Source organism: Buteo buteo, chromosome 13 (assembly GCF_964188355.1).
Source record: "Buteo buteo chromosome 13, bButBut1.hap1.1, whole genome shotgun sequence".
NCBI classification, from domain to species: domain Eukaryota; kingdom Metazoa; phylum Chordata; class Aves; order Accipitriformes; family Accipitridae; genus Buteo; species Buteo buteo.
Window position 1 is genome coordinate 28,612,386 of NC_134183.1, and position 25,589 is coordinate 28,637,974.

General features: G+C 38.1%; 2 protein-coding genes across 7 annotated transcripts in view; one reads left to right on the forward strand and one right to left on the reverse strand.

The window, feature by feature from the left end:
- Positions 1-210: 210 nt before the first annotated feature.
- On the reverse strand, positions 211-24,126 carry AP4E1 (adaptor related protein complex 4 subunit epsilon 1). Of its 2 annotated transcripts, XM_075045256.1 has the most exons (21): positions 23,923-24,126; positions 23,377-23,448; positions 22,409-22,532; positions 20,253-20,326; positions 18,713-18,834; positions 17,731-17,890; positions 17,020-17,186; positions 16,324-16,397; positions 14,126-14,248; positions 13,927-14,036; positions 13,501-13,644; positions 11,970-12,078; positions 11,714-11,832; positions 10,689-10,991; positions 9,850-9,964; positions 7,648-7,783; positions 6,240-6,495; positions 4,881-5,456; positions 3,226-3,410; positions 2,239-2,396; positions 211-1,763 (listed from the first exon to the last, which is right to left on the reverse strand). In XM_075045256.1, exons 1-21 carry the CDS (start codon positions 24,082-24,084, stop codon positions 1,603-1,605), a joined length of 3,450 nt encoding a protein of 1,149 aa, XP_074901357.1. In that variant the 5' UTR covers positions 24,085-24,126; the 3' UTR covers positions 211-1,602. The 2 variants fall into 2 exon arrangements, with proteins under 2 accessions (XP_074901357.1, XP_074901358.1); XM_075045257.1 differs by lacking the exons at positions 23,377-23,448; positions 23,923-24,126 and having other exon boundaries at positions 20,228-20,326; positions 22,409-22,491.
- Positions 24,127-24,322: 196 nt separating this feature from the next.
- Positions 24,323-25,589, forward strand: part of SCG3 (secretogranin III) — a 31,740-nt gene continuing 30,473 nt past the window's right edge. For 3 of the 5 annotated variants that reach the window (XM_075045258.1, XM_075045263.1, XM_075045259.1), the window contains exon 1: positions 24,323-24,489. The gene's annotated coding sequence lies outside the window, so the exon portion shown is untranslated. Of the gene's footprint in view, positions 24,490-24,590; positions 24,973-25,589 lie in introns of those variants that run through there. The other 2 variants (XM_075045260.1, XM_075045261.1) reach the window with 2 other exon arrangements.

Below are 25,589 nucleotides of genomic sequence, written 5' to 3' on the forward strand. Positions count from 1 at the left end.
TTAAGTATATTTACAGGTTCAGTGCACTTTAAATTCCTCAGTAAGAGGGTACTGAAACAGCAATACAAAAAAGGAGCTTTGCTTATGTGATTATACTTGTGATAACACAAGTGGCTTAACTTAAAAAAAGAAGAGAAAAAAAAGAAAAAAGAAAAAACCTATCAGCACATTAACATTCTTATGGTGATTTCATGAACATTTACCAAAACATTAGCAAAGTAACAGAATACTTTATTTTCCTTTACAACCAGTGCTTATCAGGTGAGAATCAATAACGCTGAAATATAACAAAAAATTTCCTTGTTAACATCACACACAAAGGAGAGAATTCCACTGTAGAATCCGTTTATACCGTGTCTGAACCATGCATACAATCTTTGATGTTTTTAAATAAAAAACATGACCAGTTATAAATAATATTAAACAGTATTAAAGTTTTCATTTAGCATCTAAATAAATTAAGACTGCTGGATTTTCAAGACTGTGAAGTTATTTCAGGAAGAAAAGGAGACAATCTAGACAGACACATTTATCACATATCCTGCTCTAATTCAGATCTCATGCCTTACTGCAGTTCCTAGCCACAGACACACAATACAGCCCCATCTGCGCAAGTCAAAGGTTTGAAGAGTCATACTGAGACTATAAATAATTAGAAGTAAAAATAAATGAAAATTTCCTCCATGTGAATTTTCATGAACAGAGGTATTAGCCAGATTAAATTTACAGGATTGACTGGAGAGCAATGAACATGTTGACTAGATGGTAGTTGGCTAGGGGACACGTCCACAGCCAACTACCTTCAGCTCAGCCAGACTTGATCCACGTGAAACCTACCTTCAGACATGCACAAATATTCAGTGACTGTCACAGACCCCTAAGGAAAGGGAACGTGACCGAAACATGAGGCAGGAAGACCTGCAGACAGGAACTAATCTGAAGGGCCTTAGATCATTCCATATGATTTCACATGCCTGCCTCCTATCAAATACCTATTTAGATGTTACCACTTAAATGATAAATATCAAGGATCACGGGAAGTGCGTTGCTCACTAAAAATCTTTTAACTGTTTTCAAAACATGCATTCTTTGCCCCATAGGTTACTTTACACAACCACCAACAAGGGTCTTGTTGCCAGCAGTGCTTAAAAATAGCTTTAGAAAAATTATCAAAATAAAATTAGATGGTCGTGATAACCGATCAAGTCTGACATCACAATGGAGATACGTTTTCTTTAAAATCATATTTAAGTAGTTGCTATGAAGAATAATTGTTGGCATCTATAAAAGCTGCATAATAAAAATAAATACTTTCAGTCATTTACAACAAAATTAAGAAATATACATTTCACTTAAACGGGTAACAACACTTTAATGGATTACTTGTTAGTCACTGTACAGTCCTGAGCATGTTTTTGCAGGCATAATTTAGGTTATCATTCTTCCCCCACAAGTCCACATGACATATGCCAGCTGGAAGAAAACTTTTAATACTTTTGAGAAGCAGTATCTTAATTTAGCTTTGGTAATTATCTGTGCAACTGTAAAAATCTTTGATTTGCTTTTCACACACCACGCAGATTAAGGCAGGCACTGCTGTTACTATGATTCCTCCATCACCTTTTGACACTGATAAAGCAAACCATCTGGAAGGGCAGAACAAGGCGATCTGAACCACAAAGCCAGCATCCCTGAGTGAGTACGACAGTGCAGCAGACAGGGCACAGATGGAAGTAGCTGGCAGGCCAGTATTCCCTCGTTACCTTAAAACAACAGAGGCCACAAAAAAAAAAAAAGAACAATTAGCAAGTAACAATAGTTACAGCAGTATGGGTCACAAAAAAATCTATCCTTCTCTCAAACTTCATTTCTGCTGTTCTCTTCTACTCTTACCCCTACTCCCCTAACATGTCACCAAAAATCATGCCTCCTGCAGGCAATCACAGCTTCATATTTGTCATACAGCTTCATTCCCTTTCTTTGTCCTGTCCAAAACTCTTTACAGTGCAACAGTTTGCTCCCTTGTAAAATTTACCATTTGCTGTACACTTGTACCTTTACATCAAGCTTCACATAGACCCCTGAGTAAGGCAAATAAAGTCCATAGGACAATGCTCCTGTGTTTACTATGCTCCTAAACGTTCCCTGCCTTAAACTGTAAGATACCTGCTTCCATGCACTTATTTTACTGGGACAAATTATAGGTTGTAAGCAACCTTACAGTATACTTTCACTCACCTATGATGTCAACTATATGGAGCTTCAGCTTCTGTTGCAGTGTACTCAGAGTGGCTGAAAGGGAATCTTGAGAAGATGACATTTTTATATTCTGTTTCACATCATTGGAAAGGGACAACCACAGCTTCCCAAAGTCTTCTGTAGTCATTTCCATTGGCCTAAAAGTAAGGGCACCACACATCTTAGCAAAATAAGATACATTATTCAGAATATATTTGGTCTTCCAAAAAATCCTATCTGGAAGCAAATGGACAACAGTGTGAGCAATGAGCAAATACAATTAGTTTAAACAAACCCCTCCTCTTCCCAGCTTAACATTTAAAAACAAGTTTCTATTCCTTGTTTTAGATTTCTAAATTTAAGAAAAATACATTATTCTGTGTAAATGGAAGACCAAAGTGAATGGCCTTGAGATATCTGCCCATTGAAAGACATGGAACAAGTTCAATGAGAGGTAGACTATTATGGAAAACAAGGTGGATTTCACTATAAAACACAAAAGTCTACTGGAAAAAAGAACACTTGCTTTTTCTACTGCTAAAATAAATGCAGTGTTCAAAAATAAAAAGAATAAGCTTTCTTCTTCCCCTGCAAAAGTTGTCATCCTTTTCATAGAATGTATAGGTCTCTGTACTCAAATCACTTATTTCAGTTTGACATGTTTATATTATGCCATGTTTTAAAACAGCAAGCCCTTCTGTTCACTCAGTTCTGTTAGCCTCCTCAAAAACGCATTCTGTAGTTCAAGACTATTCTAATCTGCAGCTACTGTCAATATTCTCACTGTTTGTACTTCTTCCTGGAACTCTGCCACTTTTTTCTAAGTGTATAAATAACCATTTACTATCTTTAACAGTCATCTCAGATTAAATTTAGCTGCTCAAGATGAAGCCTTAATTTTCATAATCAATACCCAAATCATCCTGCCCTTGTCTAATACTTATTTGAGTACACGTGGTTTTAAAAACTACAGCTTATTTTATTTACCTGATGAAGTCCACCAATGATAAAGTTATTGAAAATTCAAGGCGAGTTTCCATCTCTGACTGGTAATTAACGGAGCCAGAAAGAATTCCCTGTGTACAGATTTTGTCCATCCACACACGTTTCTGGCAACGTTCCACATTTTGAGCCTCAATTACAGGAAACTGGTAGGTGGTACTCTCCAAAATCTATATAATTTTTTAAAAGGAATATAGAATATCAGTCTTGCTGTCAAGTTATGTAAGTGGCTAAGATACAGGTATATAATTATGTAAGTGCCTTTTATTTCAATTGATTTTTCTTGGACTGTTTAGCAAGTGAACAGAGCTACCATTTCTCAGCTCTCATCGAGGATAAATCAATCATTAACATTACAAAAGTTCTATGACAATGAGAACACCAAAGAAATTGATCTCTTTCTGCCAGTTGGCTTTCCCCCCTGCCCTGAATAATTGCTCAGAGAGGCCAAGAACTGATGACCAAGAACCTGAATTCGGTAGTTCAGTCCCAAAATAAAGTAATATACAAGAGGAAACAACACTGCAACATACCCCAGGCTATACACTAAAAGCAAGAAGTTGAGAAATCATCCCCACTAACAAGCATAATTTCATAATTACTCAGCAGTTCCTGGCCTCTCCAAACAAACTAGTAACACAGATTCTGTCTGTGGTAGTGGCCTGTGTGGAAACTTAAGTGAATTACAGGAAAAAAAATAAAAATGAGATGCCCACTTCCTATCAATGCCATGACAGGTTTGATTCAAGCCAGAAATGGGAAGGAAGGAGACTTCATAACCAATTAGCAGTTCCTTGCGTAAGTCAATTCTAAAAGAAACATTCTGCTTAATTCTCTTTATGCAGTTACCACTTGCTAAGTGTCTCCAAGGTTTCAGAATTCTGTGCTTCTTTCAGCAAAATCTGTGGATAGTCATGCCAATAGGCGATTCCTAAATAGCTTTCCAATTACTTAAATGAAGTTTCAATTAAGATTATCACATGCTTTTACCAACCATAGTTAAATCCCACATGTAGCCAATGTCAAAAAATAAACTGACCAACTCCTCTCCACCATCAACTGAATGCATGAGAACAAGAATGAAATATGACTGATGTCTTTGGGAAAAAAAAACCCCAAACAACAAAACACCAAAACTTGAAGCAAGCTTACAGAAATTTTATGTGAAGGAAGAAACTGCATCACATCTGCCTATCAGATAAATACGAACGAATGCACAAGCCCAACAGTCACATCCAGACAAAACAAGTTATGCAGTGATTTCTTTGGCAACTCAAGTCATACCATTCTGAGTATGACTGGTTAGGTTTGCATTCAGTCTTAAACACCAGGCAGAAGCTGAATTCAGAATTGAAAAATCATATATATTTGTTATACAGAAGCAAGAAGTAGGAAATTAAATCAAGGTGAATTAAAAAAGCGAGATGCTAACTTTTATACCAAATGACACCAAGTTTAGTATCGAGATTTCTTTCACTACCCTTCAGGATGTGTGTAATAGCCTTACCACAGGTTTTAAAGAAATGCTTGGGGAAACAGGCATGGCTATTACATTAAACCAAATACTGCACACTTAAATGCAAGTGAAAAGCAAGAAGTTCCAAGTGAATGTGAAATATAATGGAAACAAAGTTTCTTACCTGAAAATGTTCTGCTTCTTCAAATACTAAGTTCACAGCATTAAGTGCAGAAGTGGTTTTATTTGAAACAAAGACAATGAGCAACAGAGAGTCATCTGTCCACACCTTACATAAATACAGAGCTAAGGCATCACTCTGACAAAGTTCCACTACTTCAGAGTGAGTGAGCTCTTCTAGCTCTTCTGATAAGCAAGGGACCAACGGTGTTTTACTGGCACTTTCAGATTGAGCATTTCGAGAAGGCTGAAAAATTTCAATATTACTGTCAGCAAACAAAGACGACTGTGACAGCCTAATATCCGGAAGTCTGTCGTCCGGCCCAGACTTTTTTAGGGACTGAGGTGTTTCAAATGCTAAATTGTCTTCTACAATATCTGAAGAACACAGGGAGGCTTTCCTTAACCTTGTGCGTATATTTCCCTCACAGTCTTCCATGTTAATAGGTACCGTATCAAGTAAGGGACCAAAATCTGAAGCAGCACTATCTTGGAAGTCTGATGCCTCCTCACTACTTTGAGTTTCATTTATCTTTGATTTTCTTTTGAACTTCTGAGTAGCTGTGTCTGCTTTCCCCATCTGAAAAGGAAAAAGAGAAAAAAAAAAAGGGGGGTGGGGAAGTTTCTAGCAACCAGCTGTGTTACTGTTAACAGCATGAAACATAGTGAGCAAGGACAAATAATAAGCAAAGAATCAATTCAGATGACAAATACAAATAGATTCCAAACATTTGAATGAATCCAGTAACGGGCTTTTGTTATATTTCTCACAGGGTATCGGATTAGCCTATAATGCAAGAATGACTCCAGCTTCTCTAAAACATAAACTGAAAGCTATTAAAAAGCAAGCACAGGTAAACATTTTCTGGTTAAACCAGTGATAAATGCCAAGATTTGAGCTGGTTAATATAATAATGCCAGTTTTAAAAAGATTACATAAAGGTGAATTCTTTAATGTTCTGTATATTAGCATACATAAATAAAAAATGGTCTTGACATAGGGCGTCAAACTCTAGCCTTACTGCCAAATGAATGCCAACAGCTATGGAAAGTTGGGTCAAGGAACAGTTGTTAGGGAAAACTGAGACTAAAACTTGAAGTGCAACATGTAAACAGGAAGTTCTAGTTACTGCATCAGATCTGCTCCAGAGGTTGTTTCATCAAGTAATATCCAATCCATTTCAGGTTCTTAACAAATTATCAGACTACAAAAGTAACTTTCAATAGTTTGTCAATGACTCGGTGTTTTTTCCCTCATTTTACCACAACACTAATTTGATCTCCATTTGCATATAAATATCTGTACTTGTAAATAAGGCAATATATAAAGTTTAAACTGCTAAGTCTCAAAAGAACCACTTACCAGACTTACACCAGCATTTGATCCTAGCCCAATAAACAAAGTTGATGCTAACTGCTGCTTCTCTTTGTCTTCCTCGGAGAGGCTGGCAACTTGATCAGACCGCAATGCAGGAGGATCGCCCATCTGTCCTGCTAATAAGCTGCCACAAGAAACAGTTTGTGGCTCATTTTCTTTCCCTACTTTATTTTCTTTCTTTGGAAGATAGCCTTCTTTTCCCCATAGTCTGCGTACTCCCTCAAGTTTCAGAGTATTTGTCCTAAAAAGGCAAACAAAACAAAGCAGTATCAACCATATGAACATCACATTCATAAAAACATGACAACACTCTAAGCACCATTCACAACTTTGGTACTTTGATATACACAGTGAGTAGTAGAATATAAATGAACACTTTTACATCTGCATGAAGTTCTGTGTTAGCGATGTCATTCATTACTTTTAAAACACCCTGCAAATGCAAACTTGGACTAGGCTACGTATTCCTAAGTATAGACCTATACTAAGTCAGCATTAGACACTTGCAGCCAGGACTGTGTTTGCCAACTCCATCCAGAGTTTCAGATTACATTTATGATGTATTTGAATATTTTTTTAAGTGAATACAAGCAACATTGTATCTAATCTTTCTCCCTGGGAGAAAGATTCTGGGAATCTCTAAGTATATTTAAATAGTACTATAGCTGATTTCTTAAAAAATAATTTAAGTTAACGTAAGAGACTGAAAATTAGAATAGACCTAGAAAGCATTTTTATTTCTTATGAAAAGCATTCATGTTCTCAGACAGCCTGAACTCTAGCAGAAGTTGATTGAACAGACACAGGCTAAATGCTGCAAGTCCTACACCTAAAAGCCTCACTCAAATTTCTTACACAGACTGGTTAAAGAATCTGAAAAAGCTTCCAACATTTCCTGCATACTAATTTACCAGAGTACAAATGAAGTTATTTGTATGAAACCATGGATATTGAACTTATTTGTAGTGTTCTAAATTTCAGGAGCATCTTACACTGTGAATCTTAGCCTCACTTTTATCTAAAAAAAAAGTTTCCTTAAAAGGTATGTTATTGTAAGCCCATAAAAAGTAAGTGTAGCCTGTAAGAAAAAGAAGGCAGCCAGAGAAAAAAATACTTAAGTCATGTAATAATCAGGTAATCCTGTACCAATTTTACTGCATTAACTATAACTTGATTTGTAGTTTGTGAAGAAAGTGGAAGAACAGTCTAACTGCATTAGCTTTTTTTTCTAGTTATTTCAAAGAAAATGTCATCTGAATTTCTTCTGACATGACAGAGGTTTCCAAGTTCAACTGTACTCTTTTTAGTTCCACATAATGAAAACACAAAGACACGTGATACTAACAAGAACAGAAGCTTAAATGTACTTCATTTCAAACATAAATTAACTCACTCTTTATGCCCTGTCTCAGCACTATTACCAGATGTATCAGAACCAAAAGATAAACCAGTGGGGGACTGTCTGCCGGTGACGCCAGATGAGGACACACTTGAAACAAATGACAATCCATAAGGTTCAAAATTCAGAGCTGCAAGACAGACAGAATCTTAAAATTACAATGAGGCATAAAAAGGTAAGAAAGAAATCCATTTTCTGAAAAATATATATGCTGTACGGCTGCCCTTCTTGGGTTTCCCATTCAGGATCCTATTCTCATTAAAAATGGATGTTTCTGTTCTCAAATAATTTTTATTTAGACACACTGAAGATTTATCTAAAACAGGTATTCATTTGGTATTTCTGTTTAATTTCAGTATTTAAAACCAAATAGTGACTTTAGAGCGTATCACTAAAACATCTGCCGATGCTTAGTATTTGTAGACAGAAGTACTATATTGGATCTAAATAAGTGAGCTTTTCCATTTGTTCATGACACTAAATAACATTTTGAGTCCACAGCATTACATCCATATATCACTGCCTGCTTTGCAAACATAATTGGCACCTTGGGTGATAAATGACTTTCATTAAGACTTGCAAATCAGGATTCAGAACCAGCCACCTTAACTATGCTTTATGAATCAAAATGTAGTTTGAATGGTTTCTAAAAATTGTTTTGGACTATAACATGAACAGTCATTGTTACATGCGAAGCAGAGCGCACTCTCCTTTGCAGCCCTGGAACTATCAAGGGTTATAGTCCCTTTCCCTCATTTCCACCTCAGCCTTACACTTTCTTCTTCCCAGCAAAATGAAGGAGCAGGGCAAAGCTGTTGGGCGTCTGGGATGAGAGGTCTCCTGATAAAGGAGGAGGCAGTGCTAAGGAAGTGTCCTGTCCCATAAAGAAGCAAGAAGGAACAGAGATCCAAGGGGCTTTGTGATAAAAAAAATCCACAAAGATATTCAAACTCTACCAACCTGTAAATTTAGTCATCTATAAACAAAGAATTTCAGTAAACTCAGTGGACTCCCTTTCTAGAATATTTCTGAATATTCTACCTCATCTGTATCTTACCTCCTAGAACATTTGTGAGCCAGTGGAAGATGCTAATCAGTACTTGTGATTAACTAAGAAAAAAACAGCAATTCACAATTTGGTTCCTACAATGGCTTTCCTGCAAAACTGTAAGAACACTGCAAACACCAGAGTGCTAAATGGATGTTCTTCAGCAGTACAGACCACTAATTTCATTCTCAACACCTCAGTACGAAGCACTATTATGAGCTCAATCTGACATACAGTAGATTGTATCCCTCAACAGGCTTTACATGCATGGAAAAAACAGTATACAATATTCAGTTTCAACATATTTGACCTTGTTAATTTCTCCACCAAAATTTTGAATTTTCTAGCAGGTTTCAAGTGGAGGCTGTAGCTGTAATACTCAATTTATAATTATTTCAGAAAAGTGTTAAATTCTGCCAAGCTACACACGCAAGCAAATGGACAATATTATTTATTGTATGCATTAACCTGCACATTCAAAATCATCTTTTAAAAATAAGAATTTAATTGTAGATAATGCAGTGTACAAGACTAATTTTTCTAATTCCTCAACAGTAAAGCTGAAGAACACTTTAAAAAAGCTTTCCAACCTCAAAAAGAATCATTCAGAAGCATCTAAAAGAAATCCTTATGTGACTGCCTATAATAAATGAGTATTTCTATGGCAAAAAAAATTTAAAAATGCACTATAGCTAAAGTTTTGGGGTATTTTTTAATAAATAAAAGTACATACTGCTGTCTTACCTGTACCTACACTACATAAGAAACCTAAGATTTGTGTCATTAAATAAGTTCACAATGGTTATTATTGCAAATTATAATTCCCGTCAAGACTAAGTGCTCAGTATAGTAAAGTTAGGAACCCTTTGCTTTCACTTTCATAATCCCCATAAATTTCAAATCCCATAGACTAGCAGAGATTGTAGTGAAACATTGCTATCTGCAGAACAGCAACCTATGATAAATGAACAGTTACATATACCAGCTAGACAGATATGGAACTAAAAATCTAAGTTGTCTACAGACAAGAGACGTATTAAGATAACACTACTTTAAGAAATAATATTAACTGTACACTTAGATTTTTTTATTACTACTTATCAGGTAATGTACCAGCTGTTTAATAAATGCAGTAAACTAACAGTCACCTTTTTCCTGAGAAAGTTTCTCCTCTTGTCTCTGGTGATGAGGCTTATACGGTGCTGCACCACGACCAAGTCCCTCAGCCACAAATCCATCCAGAAAAGATAAGGAAGCATCTACCTACACAGAATTAAGAAAAGTGAGAAAGCAATAAAAATATTTTCTATGCATGAGCCTGATGTTACCAAAGAATATTGTGTCTCATCAGCGAATCAGGATCTTCTGTCTCACATCTACCAGTAAAGCTGCTGTATTAACAGAAATTAAGCAAGTATGTTAAAATGGACTTTGAGCTAGAGTTTTATAACTTAATTTAACTCCTCCACTATTGATTTTTTCCTCTAAACAAGAAAAAAAGAAAAAAAAGCAGAGTGAAGTTTTCGCAAAATAGTTGATCCTAACATTATATGAAAATACTGAATTCAAAAACCTTAGCAATATCAATACTATTTTCCATCATTTATTATGGACATTTCAGTGTAAAGATCAGTAGTTTCTAAACAGGAGGCAAACCCTTTGAATAAAAAAGCAGTACCATAGCACTAAAGCAGGCCTAACTTGTCTTTTGAAAAAAAAACCAAAAAAATAAATCAGTGTATGAAATCATAATTTTGTTAAAAGCTACTCGGGCTTACTAACTAAACACCATGGTTCTTCATCTTTCAGTACAGAACATTACGATTCATCACATATGCCTGAAAAACTATGTTTCTGAAAACTCACTTTAAGCAGACTAAAGACTGGCACCAGTATTATTCATTCTGAAAACACTTTTTTACCAAAATACTCAACCCTTTCAAACTACAAAGAGGTTCATGAAGAACACACATTACAGATGTCTTACCACCATGTCATTGCAACTACCATCAAATGGAAGCAAGTTTCTCATCAGTGCTTTGTCTTCACACAAATGCTTCAATTCAAAGGCATATTGTCTCATGCAGGTATCTAGAGAGTTGCTGAATTCCTGGATTAGTTTGTCAACTATTTTTGAACAGGAGGCATGTGATGCTATCTTGGTGACTGCAGCCATTATCCACATTTTAGTTTCAGAAGTAATAACAGTCTTCTTCAGCAGGCTGTGTAGCTTTGTCAAAATAACTTCTGGATCAACATCTGTAACAAGGCTGGAATATTCACCCAACACCTATTCACAAAAAGCAGACAAACTATGCATTTAGTCACACAGAGCAGTGCGTTCAGTTTTGAAATTAGAATGTAGTACTAAATAACAACACAATAAAATCCACCTCACATTCAAGAAACTATTATTTAAACATCTTCTAAAATATTTTTTTACCATTTTGTCTTTTAAATGTCAAAGGCTTGAAACCATCTTTGTGTTTACCTCAGCAGACTCCAACTTTTAGCTTCTTAAAAAAAAAAACAACAAAAAGCTGTCTTGAAAAGAAAGCTAAATGTAGTAATTAGGCCCTTACAAAACATGATTTGCTCATACCACAGCCTCTTCCTTGGGTGGAAGCTGAAGCTTACCCAAGTACCAGACAATACTAGCACAGCACTTGAGCAGTCACCTGCAAAGCTAAAAATGCAATTCACAACCCCATCTGGCCTAATTCTGATGAAGACAGAAAAGCTCTCAGCATGCAGTCAGATTCATGTGGCTACTAAGTCATCCCAATCATCACCTGCCTTAAAGGGAGCAAGTCAGCTTTTCCACGAACTATAAGAAGCCAAGTAGTCCTCAGGCACCAAAAGAGGCCACTAGAAATAGATTTCAGCATATTATCTTGGCTTCAAGTAAAAACAGAATATTCATGACTAAAAATAAAACAGTTAAAAAACATGACCACCTTTGACAGTTTCCTCCTATCTGTGTATTCAATTTTGACCATGTGTCTACCTTACCCAGCTCATAACTTGAAGGAATTTCTGTGGATACAATGCATCTTCCTCTTCAAGTAATGCTAAATAAGACTGTACTGCATACATCCGTAGCTGATCATCTTCTTTTCTGTCATCAAATCCTAGACAGAAAGCAATACCATACTTTGCCTGAAATGCAAATAACATGTCCCAGCAAATACTTCAAAGTGCATTTTAAGAAAAAAAAGACAGATAACTAAGGAACATGTCTAATTCTTCAGAGCATTCAGGGAGTTACCTTCAGCCAACAGCCTCAGAAAGTTGTTTGGGATATCAGGATGCACGACATCACCTCCAACTGAAAACACGGCATTCATTGTTTGGATGAACCACTCATTGTCAGGGGCATATGTGTCCAGACATTAAGGAATTAAGTGCTAAGGCGTAACTTTTTCTTTCTTTTTCTGTGTGCTTCCTAAGGAAACAAACTTTCCACAAATAAGCTACCCATCTTGCTCTCCCCAGTAAGTTGGGGGCCTGATGGTCAAATATCAGCTCAATCTAACTGAAGAGGAAATATTCCTCTATCTTTTATAGAGTGTTTCCTGTAAACTTCATGAAAACTGGTGGTCAGGTAGAGAAGTCTTAAGTTACTGCCCTGTTGAAAAAGCCTGCACATGAACTTAACAGCTATCCATTACATGCAATTTGCTGGCTTGTCAATCAATACATCTTAAGTTGTGCATGAATAAATGTTAAGAGTGAAAAAAAAAAGAGTTTAAGTAGACTTCATACAGTAGGAACTGCCATGTTCACAGAAGCATCTGGCTCTGGAAACCTGTCCTACTGTATTTTAAGTTCACACTTGTTCTGTGCTAGCTTTCCAGCATAATCTTTTGAGTTCGTTTATGCAGAATCACTTGATCAATGATAGACTACCTGTTCTTTTCAGGAATGTTTTGCTGTTAATTTACTGTAAAATAACAAACATTTTGAAGTACTCCACAGAAAGCAAAATTGCTTTTTTTATATATTTAAAATTTGATCAGCCTTTGCTGACTTCAGAAGTTAGCTTCTGCCTTCCCTCAAATAAATCCTGAAAATGCACGCTTACTGAATGGAATTTTTTAACAGTACAGAAACATAAATATTATTGTCTTATTTTTGCATACTGCACGACAACACACCTTTTTTTGTACACTACTCTGTGCCAAGCAGCGTACAAATAGGTTAGTAAAGTAGCTCTGTGATAAAGAGCTTACAACTCAAATTATCAGACAATACACACAGAAAATCAGGCAGTGACAACTCTAACAGCAATATCCACCATATGCCAAATCCCTAATCATCACTTCCATCTTTTTGGCATAGTTAAAGAATCTTTTCTTTATTTCTACACGTGTGTTATTCTTAAAATCCATATACCAATGAAGAGTTCTCTGATAGGAAGATCACTGCCCCAATTACAGAACAGCACTCAATGTAGCACTGCGGCATCTCTCTCCATACAGCAGTGTAAGACTTCAAGGTTTTAATTTAAAACCACAAGCTTTTAATGTTAAACTCCAAAGCCAAAATAAAGTATTTTGAGTGCCATTACTTTCTCTCAGTGAAATACAAGAAACACTGTGGTCATTTTTGTATGCATTTTCTTTTGCATATTTTTTTTTTGCATTTGAAAGAGTGGAAAGCACAGCTGTAACACTTCCTACTTCAAAAGATCATGAAAGATGCTTTGAAAGGTACAAATGCTACATTTGCCTGAGTTCCGATTTCAAAGTTTCAAAAAACAAAAGGATATTTCTCAGCTAGTTCAGAAAAATAAAAGGATATTTCTCAGCTAGTTCTGCTATTTTGCCAACTAAGTTGATGATAGCATATTCTTCTTTGCTTTCTTTTAAGTAGTCAAGCATCTTCTGAACTATGACAATTACATTCTGTCCATTTGTAATTCTATAGAGAAGCTCCAAAGTCTGAAAGAGAAAGAACAAAATATATTTAATTGGCTCTGATGACTCAAAAAAAGGAAGCAAGCAAACAGAAACACTTTGGTATGATGCCAAATTGAGCAACTGTCTTTATTTGGCAAGTCTTAAATGAAATACACTGCTTATCTACACAGCTTGTCACATTAGTGTTGTTTGCAACTGCTCTCACAGTAACTGAGACATAATATGCCTTTTACGCTAAGTTCAGAAAACGTACCGCCCATCTTAAAAATTAACTTAATTTTTGATGTTTAAAAATTCACTGACCTCCCTTTTAATAATGGGATCTGGATGGTCCAGACATTCAATTATTGTCATCTGGTGCTGAAGTGCCAGATTAGGATCCTGCTGGATAACATAGGTCAGAGCCTTTAAACCTAGAATATAAGTGATTGGAAGTGATATAAGAGAATGTATACTACTATCACCAAATTAAAAACATCTTAATGAAATCAGGCATCCTTACCTAAGTATTTCAAATTAATTTTGGGTGATAAAACAAATTTTCCAATGCACTTGGCAGCCTTTTCAAGTAGTTCAGATTTGGGATAAATTGTATAAATTGTTTGGACACATTCAAACAAGATGGCTGCAGGGGGGTAGAAAAAAAAAGACATAATTAATGTGTATTAAATACTTCTATAATGCAAAAATTTTTAACAAGCAAACAAGCTCACTGACTGCATCAAGAAACTGCAGTGCTGTCCCACCCCCACTGGATCCAACTGCAGAGTACCTACTGACATAAGTAAAAACAGGATTAAAGACTATCTCCTTTAGCATATACATATTTTTTATTAGCCTTTGCCATTGTGCATACAACTTTGTCTTTATAGTTCTTCCAACCTTGAAGTCTCCTATAGTTGCTCAAGGGACTGGACTAGGATGACCTTTACAAAGCCAATGCGCAACTATAAAGGATTTGAGACAAAGTATTTTTCAGTAATTAATATGATTTCTTAGCTACTACCAGCAGCTAAATCATCCCAAGAACGTTCTTATTAAAAAAAAAAACCAAAACCAAAAGCCCCTTGTATAGTTGTTTGAGAAAAAGCTAGAAGTAAACTGAAGAGACAAGAAGTAATTAATCCTTTGTGGCAGCAATTTGGGCAAAGATTCAGACCGAGTTAATTGGCATTTAACATCATGATGTAGTTTTCAGCTGCTCTTGTAATTCAGTCCCTAACCAAACCATCCAATAGACAACCACCTACTCTTCTTACGCACTACAAAACTAAATCTGAGAAAGACTACCACTACAAGAAGCAAGAAACATGCAATAACCAAGGACTTTATGTACAAGAGCAATTACTCCAAATTATGTTTTACTGTTGTCTGGTATCATCAACTAAAATTCTAGGAAAAGCTTATCATATGTGAACGTAAACTACATACCTAAATTCTACGTCCTTGTATAAATCATAATATACTGCCCACTTTGGCACCTTAAGTGCTTAAAACAAATTGAATGTTTAACTCTTAGCAAGCGCAAGTGCAAATTGTCTGTTATAAGGCAACCCACCTCCCAGTATCTTCTATGCTCTTGCCTAAAAGAATAGAAGCAATAAACCAAATACACTAAACATCTGGCAGATGCTTCCTCATGTATTATTTACTAAAAGAGAATACTTACCCAAAGCTCCCCTTTTCAGTGCAAGTGAAGCTTACACAATGCTTTACAAAACATGTATCAACTAGGCATTAGACATCTAGAGCTTTGGGCTGTGTTCCTTTTCTTTTTTCCCCCAGTGTTGTTTTAAAAAAGTCTCAATTTTCTTTCCATTCCATTAGCGTAGGTACTTTGGCAACATCTATGGGACTTATACTTTAATAATAAAATAATGGGGGGGGGTAGGTTTTTTTAATAGTGAAACAGCTCTTAATATAGGGTTTCTAGAACATTAGATTTGGGTGTTTGGGGAGGTATTAAGACCTGGGGAAGGGGAAGGCAAAGAAAAATCCAAATAAATTGCTCAACTTTTTGTTAGAAAAAACTTAACAGTGCAATTATTCCTTTTGCTTTGTTCTAGCACCAAATACAGCTTTCTCTACTAAGAATGTAATGAAACTAACATAGCCTTCTACCATGCTCTAGAAATTTTAACTTGAGATGTGTGCCAAAAACATATTTTCACAGGCATCACTATCACTGAACACTAGAGGTGTAATTTTTATTAACTGTGGCTAGAGGAAAAGTCCTACACAGCTGTAAAGAACTGATGCTGCCACTCTTGCACACTTTTTATTGCCTTTCTCAGGGCAGTGAAAAGAAGATCTAAGCATTTCTAATAAACAGAGCTTTATCATTAGGATTTTTCTTTCATCATTTATTTCCACTTAAGCAATGTTCAGTAAGAGCTTTCATGAAGAAGCTGACTTTCTGTATTTAAGGGCAAGGACAATGCAAGCAGGATAGAGGCTTTTGAATCAAGATGAAATCCCAATACATAAAAATGTTTTACTTCAATAATAAATAACTGCGCTGTACAGCAATGTATCACTTGTTTTACAATTTACCAGTTGGACACTTAAGAACACAGTTGTTGTTTATTAAGAATATAATTAGATTTTCCAAAAGGACTGCATAAGTATTTTAGCACAATCAACTACTCACATTTTCATTCTTTCCAATTACAGATAATTACATAAAATAACCTCACCCACCATATGTAATATTATGATTTATCTCTGCTCTTCTTAAAGATTCATCTAGAACATCATACATCAATTCGCTTGTCCTGTTTAACAAGAAAAGAATAATGTAAAATTATTTGCAGCACTAACAAGCATGTAGTCTTATTTTGCTAAACAACTCAAACATTAGCATTGAAATCTGTAACAAATCATTCATATCCACAGATTCACTTTAACATGGAAGAGCTCTATAACGTGTTTCTAAATGGCATCCAACAAGATGTCTGCAGCTTTCGAAAGAAACTTATTTACCATATCACAAGAATAAAAACACTTCACTTGCTGCTTGTATAAAAAAATAAAACATCAACAGGAAAAGGATCACAGACAACTAGCTCCTCACAAAATGACACCACTTTTTGAAATATCTTTACTCTGGATTTTCACACAGTTGTTTGGTAACCTAGTAACGGAAGTCCCAGCAAAAATATATTTCAATATATTTCCACAATAATCAATAGTTTAGCCAATCCAGAAGCTAAGAAACTAATTTTGCAGTTTAAAGAGTATCTACTCACTGTATTGGTTAATAACAAATGTATACGAAGTTCAACACTGAAATCCTCATATTAAAAAAAACAAACCAATAAATTGTCTATGAGGTACAGGTCATGACTGTATTTTTTGTACCTTCAAAATATTAATTACAGGGAAAGATCTGGTTACCTTGGATCATCTTTTCCTAACAGGCCCAATATTCTTAAAAGCTGAATTTGTAACCATGGTGCTGGCACACTGTGATAGTTGAAGTCAATAGGGAGCTTCCCTCCCACTACCTGCTTTAGGATGGTTACAAAACTCCCAGTCAAGTCCTTGTATCCAGATGAGTTTTCCTACATAATCAAAAAGAAATACAATTCAAATATTTCAATACAGCACCTCAGAAATAAAAATAATCCACAACTTGAGTAAGATCAAAATACCTACACTAACAGTCTCATTTCTTTAAATCAAACTTGTGCTCTCATCCTATAACACCTGTAAGCTCTTCACTGTAAACCTATGCTATTTTCTTGCACATTTGCAAAGGGAGTGAATGTAACTTGAAGGCAACAGTAAAAAAAAAAAATTTACAAGCGAATTTCAGCAAACCCTTTAACACACTATAGAAATTAGATCCTCTAGCTAACTATGCCAATGATGCTGAGCATTCAGATCATGAAAAAAGTGGATCTGTCAATCTAAATGGAGAGCTAGCAGAAACAAACATAATACAGATATCCATGATCACATAAATTAACTTTTCCAACAATTACAAGTAAGTTTTTTCTGCAAAACTTCTGTACAATACACTGTGTAAAATTTTAAAAAAATATATATATACATATATATAAAAATACCTCCTAAGTTCAGTTGTGCTTCTAATTCTTTGCCTACCTTAATCATTTGAAGATAAATATGCAAAGAAGCTGCCATGACTCCAGCATCCCTGTCACATAAGGCTTTCCGAAACTTATCATGAATATGCTGAACTTGATTAGGAGCAATGAGATAGAATTTATATAACGCTTGAACAGCTTTTCTTCGGATGATTTCCCTGAAAAGAAATGAGATTTACACAAAACCAAATGAAGCTGCTTGTGTATTTTAAGTACTTGACTTAACAAAACAACCTGCACTTTTTATTTCTACAGCAACGTGAAATTATGTGGCCAGCCATCAGAACACCACGATTTGGAGAGAGATGAGAACCCATGTTTTACATACTTGATAACAAATGACTTTGGAAATACCATATAAATGAAGCGTAGTAGGGCTTGATGTCAGATTGATGAGTCAAAAGAATGGCCACCAAATACACAATGAAATCAGCTAAGCTATTATGGTCACATGTGCAGCTCCAAAAAATACCTGTCTAGAAGGTACTGAGTCAGTTCATTCTGCAGTTCACTTTGTAATCTACACAACACTTATAATGTTATCCTCTGTGTATGGGATATTATAAATCGAGAATCAAACAACTACAGGGTATTGATATCTGCAGATACACTTTTATCAACAAAGTTTCTATAGAGAGCTTTATAAAAAAACATATCAGTGAAGTACTTCAAGGATCCTAATCTGTTTCTCCACCTACTCTACAAACAATTCTTCATCCACGTATTTATTAAAAGGACTCTAGCAGATAAATTCAGTTACATTTACCTATCAAAACTGGTTAATACCTATCCAATACTCAGTCAAGACGGAAAATAAATCAGACAAGAATCCAAGAGAAAAACTAGGAGAGGAATAATTTCTGAAGGTAATGATTAGAGAGACCAATTCAGAGAAAAAACACCAGTTTACTAAAACTTCCTACAAAATTATGGCATTCAACTGTACAAGGCCACTTGAAATTCTGTAAACGAATACATACTTAGAATGCTGGAGCTTGTCTTCTATTAGGGGAAGAACAGCTGGAATCATCTCCCGTGGAAAGATCTGGCTGACAACGGTTAATGCCATGCACACCTCTACTAGATTAGTGCTCTGTAAGTCCTGTTACAATCATTGAAATAAAACAGTTATTTTTTATTTAGAATTTTAAATTCTGCACAGACATACCCCAAATCTTTCACAAGCAGGCTGGATCTAGCCCACCTACACAGCCCACCTACAGCAAGCATCCTGCTGCCAGCCATCCTGTTGTCTGCTTGTGTTTGAGAAGTGTCAGCTCTCACTGAGCTAATCGGGTTCTTTTCTTCTCTTACACAGGAAGACGGAACAAGCAGCTCCTCACAACTCGTGTTATAGAACTACATTTGTATTTTAAACGTATGCGAGATTAATGCATAGAGCTACAATCAATGTTTACTGAAAGAGTTTGAGGATTGCAAAACTATGCTGAGTCCCCAGTTGGACCAGTGGGATGAGTCACTTCTCATGGAATTCAACAGTATTCTCTAGTGCCTTTGATCTAGCCCAAAGAATTAAAAAAAAAAAAAAGAAAAAAGAGCAAGCTCAATAATACTGCCAATTACACATTTGTACACTAAAATAAGACATTACCTACTCCCTAAGAAGCGAATATGAATTACACATAATGTGCTACAAAAGAAAAAATAAAAATTCACAGTCTGTCCCAAATACAGTTAAAAAGAGTAGATATAGATCACTGTAATCTTAAATGAAAAAAGGATGGATGAATTCACAAAATAGAAGAACAAATGAAACACGTAAGATTTCCAGCTGACATCATCACTTGCTCTGGCCATTTGCCCCAGATAAGTTTTAGTCCTCATTTTGGTTTAGTTCTTTGTGGACTCTCATTTTTCACTTCTTTCTATAACCTTACTAGTTTCAAGTCAGACCTTTAAAGATCATAAAACAGTTTTCAATCACAACAACAAAATAAGCATCACTTTCAGTCTATAATTTAGGTGACTTTGGCCTACTGTCATATAAAAGTAATCATTATGCAGAAAGTTATAATAAGTCACAATTGCTCCATGTAAGAGGCAGTAATACAGAAGATGACACCTATGAAATATTATTAGGTAATAGATTTGCAGAGTCACTCCAAAGCATATTTCCATTTTCTATCAAAATTACCAAAAGAACTCAAAGAAGCCAACAGATACTTGCTGTCAGCTAAAAGCAAAAGTTTACATTGATAATATGCATGCATGGCTGCTCCTGGAGTTGAGCATGTATATAACCGGTACATTTTATAAAGGAAATTTTATGGTATATCTCCTTTGAAAAAATTTTAAAATATGGCGTCAACAGTAGGATTGCCAAGATTAAATTAAAAAGCCAGGGAAAGCCATTTCAAATTTTGATTGCTAACCAGAAAAACAGCAACTTTAAGAGAGCAAGATAGAACTAATGAGTACATAGCTTAGATGTTGTGCGACACAAAACGGGAAGAAGTGGTCCAAGTTTAGTTTACCTCCAGACCTCCAAAAACACTGTACCTTCACAACTGTGTTCACAAGTAGAAGTAGCAGTTCATGATTTTCATGTAGAAATAAAGAAACTGCCAAATAACCTATAAAAGAAAGCAGCCTCCATTACTACTTTCAAGCAATAAGCAACTTCAAGACAGAAAACTTAAGACTGTAATACAAGAAGAGTTAATTCAAACAATTACAAAAAAACAACAAAAAACCTCACTGTTGGATGACAGTTGCTCATGTTTTAAATATCAAGATTTTCTTTTATTTCCAGGCAAACCAGTTATATTTAAGTTGCAGTAAAGCTCAACAAATAATGGCTAAAAATTCATAAGCTGTGAGAAATAAGAGACCTTACAATACTGTTATAGCTAAAGAGCAGCCAAGAGCACCATGAGAAATCACTTCCTGGAAAACTAGTATCTTCTCTGCACGGAGAAAAGTATATTACTTCTAGACTACAAAATACAAATGCATTTTCTTATATCTGTTTCTCTTTTTAAAAAAAATAAAGTTCCATTTCAAATAAATTTTATGTTCAACCCAGAATACAGAAGAGTAAATTCACCACCCTATGCCAAAAACTCCCTTGTTATTTCTTAACAAGGAAGAAACAATTCCAGAACCCCAGAAAAGAAGCCTGCCAGAAACCTTTTTCTTCAAGACCTCCCTTCCTTTTAAATTAAGAGACTTAAAGCGGGGGGGTGGGGAGGGTGTGCCACAACTCATGACAATATTTGTAATACAGAGATGGATCTTAAAAAAGGTCTTGGCTCATTCAGGGCTTAAGGACCAAAATGAACAACTTAGATACAAATAACTGTATTGTCTCGTCTATCAGACTGATTTATCTGCTTGTGAAACTATGGGCTTGATCAGGTTAGCACACCTGCAAAAATGTAGTTCGCTCTCATTCACTGAGGCTCACATTTGGTGAAAGAGTAACCTATCTTGATTGGATCAACTGACAATTCCTTAATACAAACTTTAGTATATTGCACCAAGAACAGACAAGGTTGTCCTCATGTATCACATATAACTGCAGAACAACAACAAAAAAAACCAAAACCCACACACATACTCTTGATAACATCCTTTTAGCTAATCAAAGCTTAAGGGCGCTTTGTGTCCAGAGAACTTTAAGCCACCTACATTTCAAAAAAAAAAAAAAAAAAAGTGCTGCTTCACCAAAGCCTTCTCAAAAAGAGTCCTAGTAGGGAAAGGTCTCAAACTGATTAATATCAAGACACATTGGTTCTTGACACTTACAGAGGTCACAAAGTTTTCTTCAAAACAGTTTACCACTTGCCCTCCCAGGTTTGGTGAAGACAGATTTTTTTAATCCCTACCAGAGCACCTGTGCAGTGGCTTTCATTACTCAGGGATAAAGCAACTTTAAATCATCACTTGTAATGCACTCTCTCAGAAACTCCAATACTTAAGTGTTCAAACAAAGGCTATCAAACAAGCATATCCCACAAGACATGGCCTTCCTTCTGTGAATTCGGACATAACATTGCTTGGAGTTAAACCATTTTCTCCACAAACAGGAAGAAATGTCTTCACTAAGCAGTTGAATCAGCAACTGCAAGGAAATTCTCCAGACAAGATAGGCTGACAGCTGCTTCAAACTGGCAGGCAAGGAAATCACAACGGCATGAAATTTCAAAGAAATCTGGACTAGCCTTTCAGACCTCCTCAGCAACACCTGCACCTGTGCTATAAGGATCTCCCTATTTGCCTCATCTCCTACAACTGTTTCTAAACTAAAAAAAATCCTACAAGCACCAAAACAGAAAATATTTGTCTGACAAATGTCTGACATTAACATGGTTTTCTAATCTTGAACTAGAGTGCTTGAAAAAGAAACCAGATCCTGACAAAAACTCCTTTTCAGCTTGATGTGTTTTTTAACAAAATTTCTTGTAAATTACTTGCTTATTGGTGCCACAATTGAAAGCAATGAAAGGACAACTGATGATTTAAAATAATTTCCCCCACCTTCTGTTCCATGAGCACACACAGAGCAGCTCATAAGCTAGAGGAGTGAGAGACTATGAAACAAGACCAAGAAAGTAGAAGAACATTTTAAGTATTTTTACATTAATTATAAATCCTAAGAAACTTTAAAAATGCAGTTTGAGAATATTATTAAGGCTACAGTTCCGTGCACATACCAACTCTTTTCTCCAAAAGATTTCCTTGCTGGGCAAGCTTGATTGCATGGATATATCCAAAGGAAGACTCGTACCCTAGCATTTCGCAATAGATGAGTCTCACCATACATTCTTTCATCAGTCTCTGAAATACCAAAAATAAATTAATGAGAATTCTAAGTCAGCCATGTTTTATGCTCTTCTTCACTGCTCTCATGAAGTAGAGGACTTCATCAGATAGAAACATATGTGCATTCATACATGTTTTCTCAAATCAGGGTACTCATAATTTTTCCTTTGCTATGAACCTCCTCTTCTGTGAATCAATATTAATTTTTGACCATAAAAGATGTTAGCTTATTTTGATTAGCAAGCATGTGATCAACAGTAGATTAATCATGACTAACATAAAAAAAATTACCTGAAGTGTTAGATGATCACACTGCTAATACAAATTATTTTTTACCAATCGTTACACTGACCCAGGATGGGTTTTCACTATGTGCGAGGCAAAACTTTATTTCTCCCTTCAAAAACTCTCACTCGTGGGACTGAGACATGCATTAACTAACTCAGAACAGAATATATCAACTCCTGCAACTTAGACACGAGCAACAGTGCATACAACAAAGCACAGCTTCTTACACAGCACAAATTAATTGCAAGAACAACGTCAGCCTGCAGAGAACATTATCTGACTGAAGCAGTCCATCACCTAGCTTTTTTGTCCACATTATTTCAGAAACTACAGTACAACAGTCTCTGGGCACCATATTATTACAATTTGTTCACATCAAGCAAAATCACAGTGTCCTCACTATTTTAACCGTGCCGCAAGCCCACAGACATTGGTACCCTGTAATGCTGACGACTAAGCACCTATAATGCAGATAACCTGTACGCTCCAGCCGGCAAAAAGAGTGAGAACACGGTTTCTCTTCGCCTTTGGTCTGCTGTTGCCACAGCCTGTAACCACTAACAGAACTTACAAGTGTTGTGGTGGGGGCCGAAACTGTTGCTTTCAAACTGGTCAGCTCCTGCTGGATTAATTTTTCTTCTTCCTAGAAAAATTAAACTTAACTTTAATCTCGCACAGAATCTGGAGGCAAGCAAAAGTCAGCGACGACACCTTAATTTAAGAGAGGCTCCGGAGCCTTCTCAAAACCAGCGTACGCCCCGGCCGCGGCAGTGACACCGCACCGGCTGGTTTCAAGCACAGGCGGCGATACTTGGCGGCTCCCAGGCCATGCCCCCCGCGGAGCGGCCTCCACCCACACGCGTTCCCACCAGGTTTATCGCCGGGCTCCGGAGCTCGGCAAGGCCCAGCCCGCCGGCTGAGGGGAGACGCCGGCGCCCCGGGGCCTACAGCCACAGGGCACCGCACCGCCCCACCGGACGGACGGCAACCTCGGGGAGGCCGGGAAGGGAGAGGAGAAAGGCCCGGCCCCCGCCCGCTTCGAGGCGGCGGGAGGAGCGGGAGCCGCGGCCCGGCCCGCCCCGGGGGAGGGGAGGGGGGCGCCGCCCGCAGCCCGTACATGCTTGGAGGTGAGCGCCGTGATGCTCCGGATGAGGCTCCCGAGCCGGGAGGTGGCCGAAACCCTGCCAGGGCCGCCGGCGCCCCCCGACCCAACGCCCGGGTCGTGCTGCCCCAGCAGCCCGGGCAACACGCTCAGCGTCCGCTCCACCACGTCGCTCATGGCGGCTCACGCCGCGGCCCGCTCTCCCCGCCGACACCCGGAAGGGCGGGGCCCTCTCCGGCCTCACCCGCACTTCCGGGACCGCGCCTGCCCGGCGGCAGGGGGCGCTGCACCGGCCGCTGGGGGCGGGGCGGAGCGGGGCGGGGCGGGAAGGGCTCGCGGCCGCGAGCCCTTCCCGCCCCGCCCCGCCCCGCCCCGCCCCGCCCGCTGCAGGCCCGGGGCCTGAGGGAGCCGGGCCGCCATGATGGCGCCGCGCCGTGAGGGGCGGCCGCGGCTGGGCGAGAGGCGTTCCCTCCGCCCCCGGCCTCGCCTGCCCGCCGCTGCCCTCCTCCCAAAGCGGGCAGCGGGCCCGAGGTAGCACCGGCTGAGCCGGAAGGTGGAGCCGAAACACAGCGTTTAAAGCGGGTCAGCCCGGCGCGGGGGGGGGGGGGGGTGGGGTTGACGGCAAGCCCTGCCCGGGCCTCCAGGGGTTGCTGCCCGCGGCCTGGCGGTCACTGATCGCATCGAGATAAGAGCAGGCGCCGCCCTGAGGGAGCGCTGCCCGGGCCAAGGGGTGAGGGAGCGGCCTGAGCGGCCTCCCGCCCGCGGGAGCTCTTCTTCGGCAGCGTCACAAAACAAAAGGGGCTGAATGGCGCGTTTCGAAAGAGAGCGGTGCCATAGTTCGTAGGTGCTTGTGAAGAATACTGTTCTTAAAGCGTGGGCGGGAACATCGAGAGGTTGGTCTTGGCCGAGGGGCTCCCAGAGGAGCTCTTCCCGAGGCGGATCCCGCTCCCCTGGCAGCGGGGGTTTGGCCCCTTGGGATGGTTTTCAGCGCGTAGCTCCTGGGAACTAGCTCTGCATTCACGGCTCCTGCCAATGAAACTGGCTTTCTTGCCCGTGAAAAGCAAGGTGTGAATTTGTAAGGTTAAAGATGACAGCTTTTTCTGACTCTCTAGGTACCGGGTTTGCCATTTTGTAACCCTGTGTCTGTCAAATTAAGGTTAGTTTTATGCCCCCATAGCTGAACAGGAGTGGTTGCAGTTGTTAAATGAACAGAAGCCTTGTTACTTTTGGTCATTTGGTGCCCAGAAGAGTGATTTCAATTAACAGAAAAAGCTCCTCCTTTTTTTGTCAGGCACAGGCTATATCCCGGCTCTGCTCTGAAACGCCATGACATGCCTTCTGCTCATGCATGGCTGCCGCAGCACTGTGTGGCTGGGGTGGAACTGGGCATTCACCTGCAAAGCAATGAAATGAACATGTGAAAGAGGGGTGCCGGATAACTTCATAGATGCTTAACACTATAAGGGGAAAAGTGCATCTAACCCAGTCGTGTTTACCTGATTGGTTAGGATACGCCTTTCCAAATTTGTGTAACGAAACCTTGAGCCAATTGCAACAAGATATATTTGGATAGTCTACTGTCATTTTTAACAGAATTGGTTTTCTCTCACTGTTTTTCCTGTGAACACGGAAAAAGCATAGTGCCACTTAAATATGTGAGTCAATTGTCTCGCCAAAGACAG